Source organism: Jaculus jaculus, chromosome 3, assembly GCF_020740685.1.
Source record: "Jaculus jaculus isolate mJacJac1 chromosome 3, mJacJac1.mat.Y.cur, whole genome shotgun sequence".
Taxonomy (NCBI): domain Eukaryota; kingdom Metazoa; phylum Chordata; class Mammalia; order Rodentia; family Dipodidae; genus Jaculus; species Jaculus jaculus.
In genome coordinates, this window is record NC_059104.1 from 168,139,430 (window position 1) to 168,161,498 (window position 22,069).

Here is a 22,069-nt window from a genome sequence, read left to right on the forward strand (position 1 = left end):
CTACAGAGCCTGCTGGCTCTCAGGAAATCATTATTGCTGGAGGGTTCAGTGACTGTTCCCACTTCGAGGGCAGCCTCAGGTTTCACCGTGGAGTGGTTGCTTCTGCTTAGGGGGCAGCCTCGGTTCCCACCTGCCTGCAGGGCTCCCTGTTCCTGGAATCAGGACGATGCCTTACTTTTGTCTCAGTGTCTTCAGCCTTGAAGGAGGATGAGAGAAGTTAGACAAATTCAGGGCTAATCAGCCTTGCAGAACCTGCTTTTAGGCAGACACTCCTTCAGTGCTTGGCATGTCTATGTGCAGAGTCGGAAAGGAATGGGACCCGAAGTTTGAGATGACCAAGGAGATTGTTGCAGGCCCACCAGAGTCACATAGCAGCCTTATGTCCCTGTGATGATGGAGGAAACTGCCACACTCCACCCTGTCCTCCCAGATTGTGGTGGGCCAAGTGGAGAGGGGAGTCGTGTGTTTCCAGAGAGGATCACTAGTTTTTGTTTCCCCTCACCCAGGCTTGGCCTGCCCCATTTGTGTAGCTTTCCACGTTGGCTCAGGAGGACACAAACCTTTCTGCTCACAGGAGGTTCACTGAGTGAACACGAGACAATGGAATGATTTGCTCAAGATTTGTAGTGGCTAATGGAGCTCAGAACAACACTGGGCTCATCTTAGCCTAACCTTTAACCTTTGTAATGCCCTTTGGGCCCGTACGATTTAGGGAACCCGTGAGTGAACTGAGTTGGGCATGGTTAATTGAGCAGTTCAGTGTTTTTGCTTGATCACACATGTTGGCCCTGGGGCAATCTGGGTTCTTGGAAAGTGCCTGGGACCCTGCAGGTGATCCGCCTGAACCCACCACCTTCTGGCTCCGGGGACTTGGCTCAGGTCATTTAGGACATGGCTGCTGTGCCATCCTGTATGCGGAACCTGTGCCGTGGGTCGGACAGGCCCATCAGACCAGGAGTTCCTCCTGCGGCCCCTGTCCTGGCTAAGCCGATTGCCCTTAACAGTGCCAGCATCTCCTCTGCCTTCTGGAGAAACTTCAGCCCAGCTGCCCACAAGAACCAGTGTGGCCTGCAGGGCAGAGGACGGGGTGAGGCAAGGAGCCCTGGATGTCTGCAATAGTGCTTTAATGTTTTGTGGCCTCAGAACCTCAAACTGGAACTTTGGGTGCTGGGAAATTAGCTCACCATGTGAATGCAAAGAACTTGAAGTGGGAATTCTGGGCCCTCAAGATGCTAAATGTCTTTTTGGCCAAGCCTCTCTATCAGACCTTCTCTTCACCACATCCCATAGGAAGGGTCATTGGCTACTGCCCACCTCAACTTTTATCATTAGGACACATTGATTTTGACCTTTTTTCCCCCTTCTAAGACAGCCAAGGTATGTTCACTTCCTCCAATATTCAAGATTCTTCCTGTGAAGTCACTGAAGGCTAGGAACCAGACGCTGGCCCCGCCCTTCCCAGAGCTGAGGTACCTTAGCCTGGCCTACAATAAGGTGACCGCCTGTTTCTCTGCTGTTTCCTCGGGGACATAAATGGGAGGTGAGGGATGTGAACTGCTCTGACCTGAAGCTACCCCTTTCCTCCCCTGCCTTATAGCAATGTTGACCCCAGGGTACTCGGGGTGAGGAGAGTGGGTTTTTGTTTTTTTTTTAATTTTTATTTATTTATTTATTTGAGAGCGACAGACACAGAGAGAAAGACAGATAGAGGGAGAGAGAGAATGGGCGCGCCAGGGCTTCCAGCCTCTGCAAACGAACTCCAGACGCATGCGCCCCCTTGTGCATCTGGCTAACGTGGGACCTGGGGAACCGAGCCTCGAACCGGGGTCCTTAGGCTTCAAGGCAAGCGCTTAACCACTAAGCCATCTCTCCTGCCCAAGAGAGTGCGTTTTGACACTGTGACCCAGACCACGTGCTAGGCATTGGGTGTGTGGATGTGGAAAGAAAGACTTGGCCCACCCCAGTGACACACCTCCTTCAGCAAGGCACCACCAGCTGGGGACTGAGCATGAGGTTTAATCACAAGCACATGTGGTTACGGGGCACACTTACACCCAGACTACCACGACCAGTCACTGAGAACAGTGGGTTAAAATATTCACTCATTGTTGTGATTTGTTTTTCTTCCTGTAATTCTAGTAGTTTTTGCTCCAGGTATTAAAAAAAAAAAAACATGTACGTATGCATGCATGCATATATGAGAGAGAGAGAGATTGTGAATGGGCACTCCAGGGCCTGTAGCCACTGCAAATGAACTCCACATGCATCTGGCTTACATGGGTCCTGGGGAGTTGAACCTGGGTCCGTAGCCTTCGCAGACAAGCACCTTAACCCCTAAGCCATCTCTGCAGCCCTACTCCAAGTATTTTGAAGTCCATTCTCAGGTGCAACTACATTACCACACATACAGCTCTGTGGCACATGCTCATGTGTGTGTCCTTGCGTTTCTCCACACGCTCACCTGCAGCAAGGCTCGGCCCGCGGTGCTGGCTGGAGTGGAACATCCGGTGTCCTACTTGATTGACTCTTCTTCCTGGTCTTGTTTTGAGCCAAAGTTTCTTTTTACTGGGCTCTGAAGATTCTGGGGTTTCTGCTTCCCTCAGGACTGAGTTACAGCCATGTGTGGCCATGCCCAGCTGCTTTATGTGGGATTTGGAGATTTGAACTCACAATCTCAGGACATCGTGCTTGCACAGGAAGTACACTTAAACTCTGAGCCATCTCTCTCCAGCCCATAGATCCTTGTTTAGACCATGAATCATCTCCCTTTATTTCTAAGAATACTCCCTGTTTAGATGTCTTCTTTTTAAAAAAAAAAAAATTATTTATTTATTTACATGAGAGCAACAGATACACAGAGAAAGAGGGAGGGAGAGAGAGAGAGAGAATGGGCACGCCAGGGCTCCCAGCCACTGCAAACAAACTCCAGATGTGTGCGCCCCCTTGTGCATCTGGCTAACGTGGGTCCTGGAGAATCGAGCCTCGAATCGGGGTCCTTAGACTTCACAGGAAAGCGCTTAACCACTAAGCCATCTCTCCAGCCCCTAGGTGTCTTCTTTGGTTTGCTTTCTTGTACTTTCTGTTTGCGTAGTATCTCAGCCTTGAGCGCGTGGCCCGTCAGCCTTCCCTGTGTGACTGTACCTCAGGGGTGATCTCCACTCACATTCCTTTCCCACAGTAAACTACTGTCTTTGCTTGGTACTTGGTGCTTGCCAGCGTTAGGGCCAAGAGAGGCCCAGTCTTCAGCAGCCCCAGCGCCCTACATCTGCAGGTGCACTGTCTACCCCCCCCCCTTTTTTTCTCTTTTTTGAGACAGGGTCATTCATTGGCCTATAGCTTACTAATTAGGCTAGACTGGCCAGCAAGTCCCAAGGATCTTCCTGTCTTTGTATTCCCCGGTACTGGGATTATAGGCGTGCACCACCATGCCCGGCTTTAAAAAAAAAAAAAAAAAAAATATATATATATATATATATATATATATATATATATATATATATATATATATATATATATATATATATAGTTATAGCCAGACATGGTGGCGCATGCCTTTAATCCCAGCACTTGGGAGGCAGAGAGGTAGGAGAATCACCATGAATTCGAGGCCACCCTGAGACTACAGGGCTACAGAGTGAATTCCAGGTCAGCCTGGACTAGAGTAAAACCCTACCTCAAAAAACCAAAAAGAAAAGATTTTATACACACACACACACACACACACACACACACACAGAGAGAGAGAGAGAGAGAGAGAGAGAGAGAGAGGGAGAGAGAATAGTCACACCAGAGCCTCTAGCCACTGCAAACATACTCCAGATGCATGCACCACCTGGTGCATCTGGCTTATGTGGGTACTGAGGAATTGAACCTGGGTCCTTTGGCTTTACAGGCAGGGGCCTTAACCACTAAGCCATCACTCCAGCCCCAATGCCGAACTTTTTTTTTTACAAGGCTTCTGGGGAGCAAACTCAAGCCTTTATGCTTATAAGGCAAGCACCTTACCAACTGACCTTCTCCAAAGCCTTTTAAATGGCATTTTTCTTTATGACAAACATCTAACATTTTAAATATCATTTTGTCAATTACCAGTGGTATACCACCAGAATACAATTTTTTTTTTAAATTTTAAATTTTTATTAACATTGTCCATGATTATAAAAAAAAATATCCCATGGTAATTCCCTCCCTCCCCACCCCCACACTTTCCCCTTTGAAACAGAATACAATTTTTTTGTTGTTGTTGTTTTTTGAGGTAGAATCTCATTTTCTTCTTTTTCTTTCTTTTTTTAAAATTTAATTTATTTATTTATTTGAGATCGACAGACACAGAGAGAAAGACAGATAGAGGGAGAGAGAGAGAGAGAGAGAGAGAGAGAGAGAGAATGGGCACGCCAGGGCTTCCAGCCTCTGCAAACGAACTCCAGACGCGTGCGCCCCCTTGTGCATCTGGCTAACGTGGGACCTGGGGAACCGAGCCTCGAACCAGGGTCCTTAGACTTCACAGACAAGCGCTTAACCGCTAAGCCATCTCTCCAGCCCCAGAATACAATTTTAATGAGTGCTAGACTTTGTTGCAGTGACATCTAATCTTTAACATCCAGAATATTACCTGATACATGATGTTCTTAGTAAGTCTGTTATGAATGATCATTTCATCATGCTGAGGAATGCTGTTACCTGTGTTGAACTTCATGTTTGATTTAACAGAGGTACAAATTATAAAACCAATTCTGATTTCCTTTTTTTTTTATTTTAAGTAGGGTCTCACTGTAGCCCAGGCTGACCTGGAATTCACTCTGTAGTCTCAGGATAACCTCAAACTCACAGCAATCCTCCTACCTCTGCCTCCCGAGTACTGGGATTAAGGGCGTGTACCACCACGCCCGGCTCAATCCTACTTTCAAACAGAATTTGTACACACAGAATATCCAGCTACCAGTTTTGTGACAAAAGTCAAATAGTGTTCACACAGCACACATAATATACCAAACCACACTAACTCTATACACACATGTTCACACATATGCACATGTACAAAAAAAATGGAACAGGGATGAGGAGGTAATTGAGTGGTTAAAGGCCCTTGTTTGCAATGCTTGCTGGCCCAGCTCAATTCCCCAGTACCCATGTAAAGCCAGACACACAAAGTGACCAAGCGGAAGATGCACCTGGAGTTTGTTTGCAGCAGCTAGAGGACCTGGCACATGCCCATTCTCCATATTCCCTCTCTCTCCATGCGTGTGTATGTGTGTGTGTGTGTGTGTGTGCACGCACGTGTGCGTGTGTTTAAAACAGTCACTTTTATTCAGTTCTAACCCATATTTACATTGGGAAGAAACCTAAAATTCTCATCAGAACCTGAATGTGTCACCACAGGTATTCAGTTCAGACCACAGGGAGCAGACTAGCCTGAAACGAGAGTCTGCTTACCACATCAGCCACAATGCTGAATCCATGTCTTTCATCTAGGGCTCAATGTCACAGAACATACAACACATGCGCCCCGTGTGTCATCCAGATTCCTCCCAATTTTAACTGTAATGGAATCTTGCATCCTGAACACATTCAGTTAAGTTCTCCATCGCCCATTACGTAGTGGTGGTGCAATGCCTGATTTGCCCACAGGGACCCCGTGCCACCATTACACGCATACCAGACACCTCTGAGGCCCATTCTCCTCCTCTGGACTGTAGGTCATAAGTCAGCAAACGCTTCTGGTAGTATTTTTGCCTCACTACTGGAGACTGAATCGAGGGCCTTGTTTATGCTAGGCGAGGACTCTACCACTGAGCTACATCTCCAAGCCTAGCAAACTGGTTTTACTAAAGGTAATAGTTCACTCCATTGCAGCTACTCAGCTCTGCTCCTATAGGACAAGAAGCTCTGTGTGCACAAAAGAGAAAGGCATGTCCTGCTGAAATCCAAGTAAGCAGATGACTGGATTTGCTAACTTGTGGTCTTGGTACAGCTTGTGCTCTGAGTGGTTTTACTTTTCAACATTTCAACAAATGGTTGAAAAATTAAAAGAAGGGCCTGGGGAAATTGCTCAGTGATTAAAGGCACTTGCTTGTAAAGCCTGCTACCCTAGGTTTGATACCCCAGTAATTACATAAAAGCTAGATGTAGCAAGAGGCCCTGGAATGCCCATTTTCTCACTATCTCTCTCAAGTAAATAAATAATTTTAGAATATTTTTAAAAAGCTAAATGAAGGAATTGGGTGTGGTGGCACATACCTTTAATCCCAGCACTCAGGAGGCAGAGGTAGGAGGATCGCTGTGAGGTCGAGGCTACCCTGAGACTCCATAGTGAATTCCAGGTCAGCCTGGGCTACAGTGAGACCCTACCTTGAGAAACCAAAAAAAAAAAAAAAAAAAATTAAAAGAAGGATAATATTTCATGATGTTAAAATTCTATGAAATTCAGAGTCCATAAATAAAATTTTATTGGAAAAGAAACACTAAGCTTATTTGTTTCCAAATTATCCAGTCAGCTTTGGGGTTACAACAGTGGGGCTACGTCACTGGGACAGGGACTTGATGTGTCACAACACTTAGCTGAAGGCTTACTGGCCCATGGTCTAGAAGATCATGTGCTAGGCTCCCCCAACACCTCTCCTAGTCCCTTTCTTCTCTCACTCCATACTCTCTCCCTAAGGATGACCTCAGGTGTCCACTGGCCCACGAATAGCAATCCCCAAAGTTGGAATTCCCATGCAGACTTCTTACCTAAATTCTATGCCACTTTGTCCAACTGCCTACCTACCATCTCTGCTTGGAGGTCTCAAGACTACCTCTTGGCTGGAGAGATGGCTTAGTGGTTAAGGTGCTTACCTGCAAAGCCAAAGGACCCAGGTTCGATTCCCCAGGACCCACATAAGCCAGATGGTGTATGCATCTGGAGTTCATTTTCAGTGGCTGAAGGCCCTGGCATGCCCATTCTCTCTCTCTCAAATAAATAAGATAAATATATATTTTTTTTTTTTTTTTTTTTAAATTTTTATTAACATTTTCCATGATTATAAAATATATCCCATGGTAATTCCCTCCCTCCCCACCCCCACACTTTCCCGTTTGAAATTCCATTCTCAATCATATTACCTCCCCATTACAATCATTGTAATTACATATATACAATATCAACCTATTAAGTATCCTCCTCCCTTCCTTTCTCCACCCTTTATGTCTCCTTTTCAACTTACTGGCCTCTGCTACTAAGTATTTTCATTCTCACACAGAAGCCCAGTCATCTGTAGCTAGGATCCCCATATGAGGGAGAACATGTGGCGCTTGGCTTTCTGGGCCTGGGTTACCTGACTTAGTATAATACTTTCCAGGTCCATCCATTTTTCTGCAAATTTCATAACTTCATTTTTCTTTACCGCTGAGTAGAACTCCATTGTATAAATGTACCACATCTTCATTATCCACTCATCTGTTGAGGGACATCTAGGCTGGTTCCATTTCCCAGCTATTATAAATTGAGCAGCAATAAACATGGTTGAGCATGTACTTCTAAGGAAATGAGATGAGTCCTTTGGATATATGCCTAGGAGCGCTATAGCTGGGTCATATGGTAGATCAATCTCTAGCTGCTTTAGGAACCTCCACACTGTTTTCCACAATGGCTGGACCAGATTGCATTCCCACCAGCAGTGCAGAAGGGTTCCTTTTTTTCCACATCCCCGCCAACATTTATGATCATTTGTTTTCATGATGGTGGCCAATCTGACAGGAGTGAGATGGAATCTCAATGTAGTTTTAATCTGCATTTCCCTGATGACTAGTGACGTAGAACATTTTTTTAGGTGCTTATATGCCATTCGTATTTCTTCCTTTGAGAACTCTCTATTTAGCTCCTTAGCCCATTTTTTGATTGGCCTGTTTGATTCCTTATTAGTTAACTTTTTGAGTTCTTTGTATATCCTAGATATTAATCCTTTATCAGATATATAGCTGGCGAAGATTTTTTCCCATTCTGTAGGTTGCCTCTTTGCTTTTTTCACTGTGTCCTTTGCGGTGCAAAATCTTTGTAATTTCATTAGGTCCCAGTGGTTAATCTGTGGTTTTATTGCCTGAGCAATTGGGGTTGTATTCAGAAAGTCTTTGCCAAGACCAATATGTTGGAGGGTTTCCCCTACTTTTTCCTCTAGCAGTTTCAAAGTTTCCGGTCTGATGTTAAGGTCTTTAATCCATTTGGATTTAATTCTTGTGCATGGCGAGAGAGAAGAATCTATTTTCATCCTTCTGCAGATATTAATCCAGTTTTCAAAACACCATTTGCTGAAGAGGCTGTCTCTTCTCCAATGAGTATTTTTGGCATTTTTATCGAATATCAGGTGGCTATAGCTACTTGGGCTTACATCTGGGTCCTCTATTCTGTTCCACTGATCTACATGTCTGTTTTTGTGCCAGTACCATGCTGTTTTTGTTACTATGGCTCTGTAGTATAGGTTAAAATCAGGTATGGTGATACCACCAGCCTCTTTTTTGTTGCTCAGTATTATTTTAGATATTCGAGGTTTTTTATGATTCCAAATGAATTTTTGGATTGTTTTTTCTATTTCCATGAAGAAAGCCTTTGGAATTTTTATAGGGATTGCATTAAATGTGTAGATTGCTTTAGGTAAGATTGCCATTTTCACGATATTGATTCTTCCAAGCCAGGAACAAGGGATGTTTCTCCACTTTCTAGTGTCTTCTGCAATTTCTCGCTTGAGTGTCTTAAAGTTCTCATTGTATAGATTTTTTACTTCCTTAGTTAGGTTTATTCCAAGGTATTTTATTTTTTTTGATGCAATTGTGAATGGGAGTGATTCTCTGATTTCATCCTCTGTGTGTTTGTTGTTAGCATATATGAAGGCTACTGATTTCTGTGTATTTATTTTGTATCCTGCTACATTGCTGTAGGTTTTGATTAGCTCTAACAGCTTGCTAGTAGAGTCTTTAGGGTCCTTTATGTATAGAATCATGTCATCTGCAAATAGTGATAACTTGATTTCTTCCTTTCCAATTTGTATCCCTTTTATGTGTGTCTCTTGCCTTATTGCTATGGCTAAGACTTCCAAAACTATATTAAATAGAAGTGGAGACAGTGGACACCCTTGTCTTGTTCCTGATTTTAGTGGAAAAGCTTCCAGTTTTTCCCCATTTAGTAATATGTTGGCTGTAGGCTTGTCATAAATAGCCTTTATTATATTGAGATATGTTCCTTCTATTCCCAGTCTCTGTAGGACTTTTATCATGAAGGGATGTTGGATTTTGTCAAATGCTTTCTCTGCATCTAATGAGATGATCATGTGGTTTTTGTCCTTCAACCCATTTATGTGATGTATTACATTTATAGATTTGCGTATGTTGAACCATCCCTGCATCTCTGGGATAAAGCCTACTTGGTCAGGGTGAATGATCTTTTTGATATACTCTTGTATTCTGTTTGCCAATATTTTGTTGAGAATTTTTGCATCTATGTTCATGAGGGAGATTGGTCTGTAATTTTCTTTTTTTGTTCTATCTTTGCCTGGTTTTGGTATCAGGGTGATGCTGGCCTCATAGAAGGAGTTTGGTAGGATTCCTTCTTTTTCTATTTCCTGGAAAAGCTTAAGAAGCAATGGTGTTAGCTCTTCCTTAAAAGTCTGGTAAAATTCAGCAGTGAATCCATCCGGGCCTGGGCTTTTTTTAGTTGGGAGATTATTGATAACTGCTCGGATCTCCATGTTTGTTATAGGTCTATTTAAGTGATTAATCTCATTTTGATTTAATTTAGGTAGGTCATATAGATCAAGGAAATCATCCATTTCTTTCAGATTTTCATACTTTGTGGAGTATATGCTTTTATAGTATGTCCCTATAATTTTTTGAATTTCTCTGGAATCTGTTGTGATGTTACCTTGTTCATCTCTGATTTTATTAATTTGTGTCTCTTCTCTCTTTCTTTTGGTCAGATTTGCTAAGGGTTTATCAATCTTGTTTATCCTTTCAAAGAACCAACTCTTTGTTTCATTAATTCTTTGGATTGTTCTTTTTGTTTCTATTTCATTAATTTCTGCCCTAATCTTTATTATTTCTTCCCGTCTACTACTTTTTGGTTTGCCTTGTTCTTCTTTTTCCAAGGCTTTAAGGCGAAGCATTAGGTCGTTTACTTGCGACCTTTCTAATTTCTTAATATAGGCACTTAAGGCTATAAATTTACCTCTTAGAACTGCCTTCATTGTGTCCCAGAGATTTTGGTATGTTGTGTTCTCATTATCATTTGACTCTATAAATTTTTTGATTTCCTTTTTGATTTCTTCATTGACCCACTCATCATTTAGTAGTGTATTGTTTAGCTTCCATGATTTTGTGTATGCTCTGTAGCCTTTCTTGCTACTGATTTGTAGTTTAATTCCATTGTGGTCAGATAGAATGCAAGGAATTATTTCAATTTTCCTGAATTTGTTAAGATTTGCTTTGTGTCCTAATATATGGTCTATTTTAGAGAATGTTCCATGTGCTGCTGAAAAGAATGTATATTCTGCAGCCTTTGGATGAAATGTCCTGTATATATCTGTTAGGTCCATATCTTCTATGACCTCATTTAGTCCAGATGCCTCTCTGTTTATTCTTTCCCTGGATGACCTGTCAATTGATGAGAGTGGGGTGTTAAAGTCACCCACCACCACCGTGTTTGGTGTTATCTGTGACCTTAGTTCTAATAGTGTTTGTTTGACGAATTTGGGAGCCCCCATGTTAGGTGCATATATGTTTAGGATTGTAATGTCCTCCTGTTGGAGTGTGCCCTTAATCAATATAAAGTGACCTTCCTTATCTTTTTTGACTAACTTCGGACTAAAGTCCACCCTGTCTGATATTAGGATAGCAACCCCTGCTTGTTTTCTAGGCCCATTTGCTTGAAACACCGTCTTCCAACCTTTCTAAATATATATTTTTTAAAAGACTCCCTCCAGCTATAGAATAGCCCATGCCCAAAGGGAGCTGGTGATCTTTCTCTTCTGAGTGAGGAGCTCCATCTCCCTCCCAGTTGCTCAGGAACCTGGCAGGCACCCTTGGCCCTTTTGTCTTCCTCCAGCCATGTTCATCAACACGTCTTGTCCAACTTAGATCCTTATTTTTCTACAATCTCCTTCCTGGCTTCCCCAGGACCAGAATTTTCAGCATCAATCTGGGCTCCTGCTTGCATCACCAGCCTCCTTGCACACCAGGCTTTCTCTCTGTTTGCGCACCCTGGCCTTCCTGGCACTCCCTAACAAGCAGGGCATCCCTCCTTCTACAGTAGACTAACACTGCCTGCTGCACGAAGCTTCAGCATCTCGACCACTGAACGCATCCAAGTTTGTTTCTTGCCTTTACAAAGTCCCTCTGCAGGTATTTCTGGTTGGTTTCTTCTACATGGTCATTCAGAGACCCAGGTCCACTCTGACAATGGCCTTGACTTCCTCTTAAGAGCCAATTGAGAACCTTACAGGGTTCTGAGCATAGGTGGGTAGATGGCTGAGCAGGGGGAGCATGATGAAGGAAGTGGAGGACGTGCAGGTCTTCTGAGCATGTGCCTGAAACGAGCATCGATCTCTTCTACCCACATTGCACTGGCTAGACTGCAGTCAGGTGGCCAGGCTAGCTGCCCAGAAGCTAGGGGATGTCATCTGGCTGTGAAGTAGTGATGAAGGAAATGGTCTGGATTAATCTAGCAGTGCCACCATACAAACCCTCCCCCACCGATTTGCACATGACCTCCCACCTCCTTCAGATCTCTGAGATGTTGTTTGTGACCTCTCCAACTTGCTCACACCCCAGTAATTCATGCAATCTTCCGTGGCAGCAGACATGTTGTAAGTCCACTCGCTCCTGTGGCTGTGTGCTCAGTGCTTGCTTCACACAGGTGTTCCTCGACAGCAGCCATTGCATATGGTTTGCTCATTCCCAACGCAGCGTTTGGCACAAGGTAGGTAAACACATTGCCTGAATGACAGTGGATGACAATGAGTAAGTCAGTTGCCCAGTGGGTGTCTAGTGCTGTCCATTAAGCCCACACCAGCTAAACTGAACTATCCTTCTGCTTTCCAGATATGGACCCTAGTAATTCTTCCTTCCCTCCCAGTAATAGACCCTCGTGCTTCCTGTCCCTCTCCTCCAGTAGTTGACCCTCCTGGCTCTTCAAATGCTAATTGCCCTGACACTACTCCACTGCTAATCAATATCCTCTCCAAGACAGTACCCATGTTTCAACCTCTCTGCTCAACAAAGGTTGTGAAATTTTTGCCCTTCAGAATCTAGCATGGCCTTACAGGCTAGCTACATATATGGGCCCAATAGCCTGAGTCCAGACACACATGAGGTGTCCCTTACCAAGGCTCTGCTTATCCCATGGACAAGGAGGTCTCTACTAGGACTCTTTAGGAGTGCTGCTGACCAATGGCTGAAGTTGCAGAAATTTAACTTGAGGAAGGGAAATTGCATCCTGAAGTCAGAGTTAATGCCCTGCCAACCTTTGGGTGTTTTGAGAGACAAATGCTCTATGTGCTTGTTCTTGTTATCTTGCCAGTAGTAACCCCTGTACTTTCTGTAGGCCCTATGTCCACTGTGGAGAAGAAGAAAATTCCTAACTCTCAAAAAACAAAGCAGTAGGGACTAGAGAGATTACTCAACGGTTAAGAACATTTTCTGCACAAATATGAGGGCCTGAGGTTGGGGTGGGGCTGAGACTACCTAAATTTCATTCCCCAGCGCCCACATAAATAGCTGGCTGAGACCATTAATGCCTAAAACCCAGTCACGTAGGGAGTGGAGACCAGAGAGTCACTGGGGCCCAGAATCAGTAAGACTCCACTTCCAGGAAACAAGCAGCTGAGCAATGGAGGGAGGATTCCTCATGGTCTCTGGCCTCTGCACACATGTGCAAGGGGCATGCACATCTGCCCACATACCACATTATACATCCATGCGCAAAAGGAGAAAAAAGATCAATTAGGGCTGGAGAGATGGCTTAGCGGTTAAGGCACTTGCCTGAGAAGCCTAAGGACCCGTGTTTGACTCTCCAGATCCCATGTAAGCCAGACGCACTGAGGTGAGGCAAGTGCAAGGTCACACATGCCCAGTAGGTAGTACAAGGGTTTGGAATTCAACTGTAGTGGCTAAGGCCTTGGCACGCCAATTCTCTTTCTCTCTTAAAAAAAAAAAAAAAGCCGGGCGTGGTGGCTCACGCCTTTAATCCTAGCACTTGGGAGGCAGAGGAAGGAGGATCGCTGTGAGTTCAAGGCCATCCTGAGACTACAGAGTGAATTCCAGGTCAGCCTGGGCTAAAGTGAGACCCTACCTCAAAACCCCCCCCCAAATTTTAATTAATGAAATGATTAATCGGTGATGGTGGAATCTCAGGACAGGAGCCGAAGGTGTTCTGGGCCTGCGCCGGTGACATTGCAGGGCTAAAGCATTGCTCACGGCGCGCCCTGCCCATCCCAGCATCTGTTCCATAGCCAGTTCCTCACTAGCCAGCATCCGGCCTGTGATGTAACACACCCGAGCAGGAGCGGGGGCGTGCCAGCGTCTCTCCTGAACTTGTTCCAGATCTCGAAGGAGGATGCTATCCTGCCGGCTGCTCTCTTCCCCTCTCTCTGCGAGCTCATCTTCCACAACAACCCTCTGGTGGCTCACACACGAGGTATGACGCCCCCAGATCTGTCACCTAACCAAGTACCAAGAAAGCGGCACTAGCAGCCCCTTCGCCACTCTTGAGGGCTGTGGCTGGCGTGGGGCAGGGTGGACAGTGCCTGGTGCCCTGGAGAACAAAGAGCTGGCAGAACTGAATGCCTGCTCCACGCTGCTCTTCCTGACAGTGGCCATGGGTGGCAGGCTATGGTCCCCATGGACTCGGGCGGAACCGATGCTCAGAGAGTGCTAAGGTGAGTTCAGAGTCGCTCAGCAACACAGGCTGGGGATCCTGAATTCTCTAGACCTTGCACGAGCTCTTTAAGCCATACCCAGCTTTGCAGAGCGGGGCTGATGTGGCCTCCCTCATTTCCTCTTCCAAGCTAAAAAGGGGTTGTGGGGCCAGCTTCGGGGCTTGCCCTCCCACAGCAGGCTGAATGTCACAGGGCTCTGTCAGCAGTGGAGACTGTGGTCACCCGCCCGAGACCCAGGAGCTGGAAGCCCATTAGAATCCTGGGCCTGCTGTGACATTGGTGGCGTTCTCATCCTTACTCTACACCCTTGGGCAGACTCTTAGCGTCTCCGTTCCTCGCTTTCCTTGTTTACCTATGTAATAGAACTAATATGGCCCCTACTTCCTAGGGTTGATGACAGAATTGCATAGATTACATTAACACATGTAAAGCAATTTGAACAGTGTCTGTCATGTAGTAAGTCCCAGCAAACGATAGCTAACAGTCATCTTATGTCCCCCTCATGGCACCAGGGGTCCCACCACTGCTAAAGAGCTTCCTCCAGGAGCGACTGGGGATCCACTTAATTCGAAGGAAGGTAGTGAAAGGCAGGCATCATATTTTGATGCCTCGGAAGGAATCGCGGAAGGTAAGCATTCCAACAGGTGTGGCCCCAGAGGAAGCGGAGCATGCGGGTGAGGCAGGAGAGTGAATCCGTCCCATGATGCCAAGCCTCTCCATGGGACAAGTGTTGCGTTCTCCTGCCCTTGCTCTATGGCCCTGAACCCTCACAGAGATCTGCCTTTGGGAGCTCTAGACAAGGTACCCAGCATCCCAAAAGTGCAGGGGGCTGTCACCTTCCAGAAAACACACAACAATTCCCCAGCCCCATTCTGGGACTTCTGAAGAAAGTAGTGTTGGGGACATTCTGATAAGCCCTGACCTGACCAAAGGAGGAAAGCTGCGGAGGTCAGTGTGATGCTCAGGGGTACAGCTGAGGCCTGGAGTCCAAAAGTCCAAGCTTTGCCACTGAGCCACTCTGTGACCTTGGACAGGCCTTTTTTTTTTCCCTCTGAACCCATTTTTTTTTTTCATCTAAAAGAATGAAGATCATTATTCCTTGGGTAATTTGGAGGTGTAGATAAAAGTGATATCATGTGCAGAGTAAATCACAGGTGTCCAATGAGTGTGATGTCCCTCCTGCCTCCCTCGATGGCCCTGACCACTATACAACCTGCCTGTAGCTGGCGAGGCCCAGGAAGCACTCCTGACTAGAAAGCTAACCTGGTCTTTCTCCCGTGACAGGTGAAAACGTATGTGCCCAAGGTGCCAAAGCAGCCTCTGATACCTCATCACCTGAGCCTGACCACAGGCGAGTCTCCCTCCAGGGATATGCTGGAGCCAGAGGAAGGGCTGGCTGAGGAGCCACCCTCTACCAGACTCACCCCCCATGTCATACCCATTGAGGGCATAGAAGGCCTTTCCCTGTCCCGCCGGACCTTCGTGCCACTGCCCCCCATCAGCTCGGACTCAACTGTGAACAGTGAAGAGATAACTCACCAGAGCGAAACAGTCGGTCACGTCAGTCCAGGGCACCCGTCAGACGAGGACACCAAGAGCGTGGAGTCTGTCTTCCTGACCCAGGTGCCTTGTCTCCAGTGGTCCCCTCCCCTGGCCGCAATGCCCGCAGGCTCTTGCAAGGCCTTTGGCTGGCTGTGATGTTGTGGGCAGCTGGAGCAAGCCCAGGGGAGCGCAGGGAAACCAAAATGCAATACAACTTTCAGGGCCTTTCTGATCAGAGGTTACTTGTGGGAACAGGCATGGGGGTGAGCATGGTCCTGTGGCCCAGACAGCAACTCAGATCTACCTGGGGTGACTTTCTGACCAGTCACTGCCCTGTCTGCCTGCTTTCCTTGGATCCTGGGAACAAAATGGCTCAGACGTAACTCCTGGTCTTGAGGTGCTTGCAGGCTAGTGGGAAAGATGGACAGGAACACTCCTGTCCGTGCAATCCAGGCTGAGATGGCCACCCAGGGGCTAGAGCCTGGAGGAAGAAAGGATGCCTCTGCCCCAGACCAGGAGGGTAAAGTGGGAGGAGGGTCAGATAAGCTGGGATTTGCTGGCTAAGTAGATGTTAGCAAGGTAGAAATATGGATCACAAGGGCATTCTGGGTAGAGAGAACAGCGTGAGGCAGGGCACAGAGGGAGGGATCAAAAGGGAAGGCGCAGAACTGTGAAGGTTCAGTGGCAGTAGATAGAGCAGAGGGCTGGTGTGTGAGGAAAGGGGCGCACAAGTCGAACACCCTAATCTGAAAATCTCAAAGCCAAAATGCTCCAAGTTCTTTCTAAGAATCTTCTTAGGACAACACAGGCTATCATACTAAATTAAAAAAAAAATTAAAACATACTAAAAAAAACCTGAATTAGATGAAAGGAAAAATGGGCAAGTAAAGAAACAGCAAGTCTATACAGCAGTTGTCACTCAAACATGAGCTTCATACACTGCTCATACATCACAGAAGCATTGCCAAAACCCAACTCTGGGTTTTCTGGCAGACAAAGCAATGCATTTAGGAGTTAGCATGTTGTTTACAAAACAGAACCACAATGAAACAACAAAAAACCCTCATCCCTTTCTTTTCCTTGCCTAACACAGTGATGATGCAAGTGGCAAGAGAAGGCATTCTTTTTTCTTTTTTTAAGTATTTTTATTCTTTAATTTTACTTACTTATTTGCAAACAAAGAGAGAGAGAGAAGAGAGACAGTTAGAGAGAGAATGGGCATGCCAGAGCCCCTCTAGCCATTGCAAATGAACTCCAGAAGCATGTGCCACCTTGTGCATCCAGCTTATGTGGGTCCTGGGGAATTGAACCTGGGTCCTTTGGCTTCACAGGCAAATGCCTTAGCCACTAAGCCATCTCTCCAGCCCCAGAGAAGGCATTCTTGTTCCTGATCTTATGGGTAAAGCATTCAGCCTTTCACCATAAATGACGAGGTTAGCTGTCTATTCCCATACAGGCCTTTTATTGGGTTAGGAGGTTTCTAGAAGGTTTCTTTCTAGTGCTAGTGTATTTACCATTGTTGACCATGAAAGGATATTAGATTTTGTTAAATCTTTTTATGTGCCTATTGAAATGATCACATGATTTTTTTATTTTAATCTTTCATGCTATTGATGCAGTACATTAATTGATTTCCAGATGTTAAGTGAACTTTGAATCCCTGGAATGAATCTCACTTGGTCATTGTATTTAGTTCTTTTTACATGTTGCTCAGTTTGGTTTGCTTTGGGATTTTGTTCTTTTTTTCCAGGCAGACCTGGAATTCATTATGTAGTCTCAGGGTGGCCTTCAACTCACAGCGATCCTCCTACCTCTGCCTCCTGAGTGGTGGGATTAAGGGCGTGCGCCACCATGCCTGGCTTTTGTTCTTGTTTTTGAACCAGGGGTCATGTGGGACTTGAACTCACTATGTAGTTCAGGCTGGCCTTGGTCCACAGTCTTCCAAGTGCTAGGATTACAGGCACGCACTAATAGTATTTCTTCAAAAATAAAGTATTTTTGAAGATTTTTACATGTGAGTTGTAAGTGATAATTGTTCTGTGCTTTTTAAAAAATTTATTTATTAAAGATGGGGGAGTAGAGAGAGAGGCTGGGTGAGAGGAAAGAGAATGGGCGTGCCAGGGCCTCTAGCCATTGCAAACGAGCTCCAGAAGCACGTTGTCACCTTGTGCATCTGGCTTACGTGGGACCTGGAGAATTGAACCTGAGTTGTTAGGCTTCTCAGGCAAGAGCCTTAATCACTGATTCTCTCCAGCCCTCTTCTGTGGCTTTCTTGTTATATCTTTGTCTACTTAGGTATCAGGGTCATACTGACACTTCAGAGAATGATATAGAAATGTTCCTTCCCTTTTCTAATTTTCTGGGAAGAGTTTGTGAAGGATTGGTGCCAATTCTTTAAATATTTGACAAGATTCACCAGTCAACACATTTGATACTTGGTTTCCCTTTGTGAGAAGTTTTTTTTTTTTTTTTTAATGTTTTTTTAGAGAGTGCAAGAAAGAATTGGCAAGCCAAGGCCTCAGCTACATAATTGAACTCCAGACACTACCACCACCTAGTGGGCGTACAGAATCTTGTGCTTGCCTCACCTTTGTGCGTCTGGCTTATGTTGGATCTGGAGAGTCGAACATGGGTCCTTAAGCTTCGCAGGCAAATGCCTTAACTACTAAGCCATCTCTCCACCCATGAGAAGTTTTAAAATTGCCAGTTCAACCTTTTTACTTGGCACAGTGTACTCGGAGTATCTTTCATTTTGTGTCAGTCATTTTGGCAGAAGGTACAACTACATCCCTAACTAAAATACAGTTTCCTGTCTAATTAAAAAAAAAAAAAAGAATTGAGTGAGATAAAAATGTTCTCCTGCTTGCACCAGGGAGATGATATAAAGCAAACCCCCTCAGTTTGGCCTTCTTTAGAGGTCCTTACCCATCCGGGTCTTGTTTATCATTCTAGTTGCCAATCTATGTCTTCACATTGCTCTCCAGGCACACCATTGATACTTCCCCCAATGTTCCTTGATGCGTCTTCCCTTGGCCCCTTGCACATGCTGTTGTCTGTTTACAAAGCCATCTTTCGTCAGTACTTGCCATCCAGACTTCTCTCCACCTTGCTTTGAGATAAACTCCTGGCTCTTTAGGACTTGGCTGAGATTAAGGAGCTTCCTGGCTGGGTTGGAACTTTCTCTGAGATCACCCCAAACCACCCTCCTGTTAACAGTATTCATTGAGGTATCTGCTCCCTATCTGTTTTTATTTTTTGAAAAAAAATTTTTTTTAAATTTATTTGCAGGCTGGAGAGGTGGCTTAGCGGTTAAGCACTTGATGTGAAGCCTAAGGACCCCGGTTCGAGGCTCGGCTCCCCAGGACCCACGTTAGCCAGATGCACAAGGGGGCGCACGCGTCTGGAGCTCGTTTGCAGTGGCTGGGGGCCCTGGCGCGCGCATTCTCTCTCTATCTGCCTCTTTCTCTGTCTGTCGCTCTCAAATAAATAAATAAATAAAAATAACAACAAAAAAATTAAAAATGTATTTGCAAGAAGAGAGATAAGTAAGAGAGAGAGAATAGGCACGCCAGGTCCTCCAGCCACTGCAAACAAACTCCAGATGCATGTGCGACTGGGCGTCTGGCATTACATGGGTACTGGAGAATCGAACCTGGGTCGTTAGGCTTTGTAAGCAAGCAACACCTTAACTGCAGAGCTCTCTCTCCAGCTCCCCCACCCCCACCCACACGCCTGTTTTCTACCTGCCCTCTCCTTGCTGTTGTTTTCTTGCCCTTAACAGGGTGACTGAGCGCACCAGAAGCACTGCAGTGCCGGTGGCTGGAAGCGACAGGGAAAGGGTGAATGTATTTTCTTCCTGGAACAGGTAAGTGACCTGCCATCCTCCAGCACCCGCAGGGAAGATGCAGAGGCGAAGGCGAGTGAACAAAGGAGACCGCTGACAGCACCCAGAGAGGCGAAGAGCACGAGCAGGAAGCGCGCATCTGCCTCTGTCCCCAGCAAGTACCATGGCTACGAGGAGCTGCTCACGGCCAGGCCTGACCCAACCTTCATCGAGCCCAAGGGTATTATTGTGAGCGCCAGGGCAGGTCATGGCCTTGACCAAGCCAAGGCTGCTGCTGTCCTGCAACTAACTCAGCGTCTGTCAAAGGGTTCCTTTAAGGCATGGCAAAAATCCCTGTCCTTGCTTCTTGAAAAGCTCCAGCTGCCCTTGGTTGGACAAATTAAAATAAGCAGACACCCAAACTGGCCCAGTTAAGCCCCAAACATCCCCAACCCTGCCTATTTGGTTTGGGGCAGGGGAAGCAGCTCCCTTTCTGAACCCCGTAATCCTTATCTCAGTCTGATGGGTCACCATCCCCTTCCAGAGGACCTGGTTCCCAGCCGCTCTCCTGGGAGTCAGCCTCGACCTGGAACTCCTCCCCTCCTCTGGGTTAAGAGGTCACCTTAGGGACTAGGGTAGGGAGCAGCGGGAACCGCTTTCTGCTCGGGGCGCTGGAGTTCCGTGCCAGGCTGCCGCGAGAGTGGGCGCCGCTCTTTGCCACCCGTAGGCATCCAGAAGAACACGCAGGCCTTGCAGCGCTCGCTAAAGCAGCCGCTCCTCTGCCGCTCCTCCAAGCCCCGGCTGGACGCCCTCCAGAAGCCCTTCGTCCCCAAGGAGAGGCGGGTAAGCACTACAGGGGTCCCCGAGGCCTGCGCCCCCCGGGGGCCGAGCTGGCCGTGACGTGGGGTCCCCTCGCCTCGGACCAGGCGACGAGGATCCCCATCCCACCCCCGCGCAAGACTCGGGCGCAGCTGCTGGACGACATCCTCATTCGCCTGCGGGACCCCAGGAACGTCACGGAGGCTCCGCTGGGTAAGGCGGCCGTGGGCCGGGCCGGGGCGGAGGTGGGGCAGGTGGCCGGCTGGGCGGAGGCGCGGCCCGGCCCGACTCGCGGCGCGTCCCCGCAGGCGCGGTGCTGCGGCGGCGCGCGGAGCAGCGCCTGGAGAACCGGCAGCAGTACCTGGAGGCCAAGCGGCTGCTGCGGGAGTTCCGCGCGCGCTACCGGCAGCTGGTGCGCGGCTCGCTGCGGACGGTGTTCGGGGCCGGCCCGCCGCCGCCGCCCGCCCGCCGCGCGCTCAGCGCCTCCGCCTCCGCCGGCGCCGACGCCCCCGCCAGCGAGCCCAGGTTCGGCCGCTTCCTCGAGATCATGGATGAGTTCTGCCGGGAGCCCACGGCCAGCGACTCCACGGGCTAAGGGCCGCGCACCGGGGGTCCCGCGCCGCCCTCCGCGAGGGCTCTGCGCCCCGACGGTGTCCCCGCCCCCACGAGGGACGGCAGGGGGCTTGGCCGGCCCTCGCGCACTGGTCGGAGTGGCGAGCTCGGCAGGAGCCCCCTTCCCCGGGCCCCGGGCCAGACCTCGTGGCTGGCCCAACAGCAATAAAGAGTGGTGCTCAGAGCAAGCCAGTGTATGCCTGGCATTCTTCCCCGGCGCTGGGCAGAGGAGCGGCGTGGTCACCCGGGAGGGCCCCGGGGAGATCTGTGATCAGAAACCCAGCGCGGCGCGATGGCACGGAGCAAGCACCAAGGGCCCAGCTCAGTAGGTAACTTGTCTGGGCCCAGTACAAGGCAGTGGGCAAATCCAAGGTGCAGAGGCTCCAGGAGTATCTTACCTCCCGGGCAGCCTTTCCCGTTTTGAGGGTGAAGAGAGGTTGGCGTTCCCTCATGAGACTGCCATGGTCACAGGTAGGACTGGCAGAGGGCGGCATTATGGGGGACTCTGAAATCTGGGACACGAGCAGAAGGCAAGATCGCCAAAGGCATCAGGAAGTAAATGTCCTCACGAAGGCAGTCTGGGGTTGTCCTGTTCTAGCGTGTTCCCAGTAGGCATCACCGACTAGACGTGGGTCTGAAGAAGGTCCCACTGGAGCTGCGCTGGGATCCAGTCACCCCGCACCGCTCGCTCCTGAGGCTCATTTCGTGGGGATTGCTCCTTCAGATCTGGTCCGGAAAGCAGGGAGTGAGTGACACAAGTGAGTGAACGCTCAGCGAAGTAGACTTCCTCAACCCACACGCACATTGGATGTTCACACTGAGCTGTGCTCATACCGAGGCAGGCACAAGCTGACCATTGCACAGCGTATGACACAGGTCACACAATCAAATGACAAAGGGACATCTTGCTCATCCGCACAGGAACCTGCACACACGGTTAGTGCACCGTGGCCTCAGCAGCAGCCGTGTTCAGGGTGCTTGTTGCTTACTTACCAGCTTGGATTACCTGAGGGTCCACAAGAAGGCACCACCCTGTCAGGGAATCAACCTCACTAGTTCCAGTTCTAGGGAAGTCTCCACACTGCTCCCAGAAATGCAATCACACTGTATGTTCTCAGGCCCGAAAAGGCCCCTTAGCTCTGCCCCAACCTCAAGGCAGTTTTTTGCAATCTCCCTGTCCCTTGGGACCTTACTTCCCAAGGGGTGTCCCTTCCTCCGTTGGGCAGCTTGAGTCATGGAGCTAGGCCACTTGCCTCAATAGCTCAATGATTGCAGCTCTGCCTTCTGACCAATTAGATCTTGCTACACCGTCTCTTCATCAATGTGAGGACGTCTTGAAGGGCTCATCCTTAACTGGACCACTTTGCCAGGTAAA

General features: G+C 47.7%; 1 protein-coding gene across 1 annotated transcript in view; it reads left to right on the forward strand.

The window, feature by feature from the left end:
- Positions 1 to 20,677, forward strand: part of Xrra1 (X-ray radiation resistance associated 1) — a 79,498-nt gene extending 58,821 nt beyond the window's left edge. The window contains exons 12-19 of the mRNA XM_045145880.1: positions 1,369 to 1,494; positions 13,564 to 13,657; positions 14,411 to 14,526; positions 15,183 to 15,521; positions 19,306 to 19,504; positions 19,991 to 20,106; positions 20,190 to 20,295; positions 20,391 to 20,677. Coding sequence (XP_045001815.1) covers positions 1,369 to 1,494; positions 13,564 to 13,657; positions 14,411 to 14,526; positions 15,183 to 15,521; positions 19,306 to 19,504; positions 19,991 to 20,106; positions 20,190 to 20,295; positions 20,391 to 20,677 — 1,383 coding nt within the window. The remainder of the gene's footprint in view (positions 1 to 1,368; positions 1,495 to 13,563; positions 13,658 to 14,410; positions 14,527 to 15,182; positions 15,522 to 19,305; positions 19,505 to 19,990; positions 20,107 to 20,189; positions 20,296 to 20,390) is intronic.
- Positions 20,678 to 22,069: the final 1,392 nt, after the last annotated feature.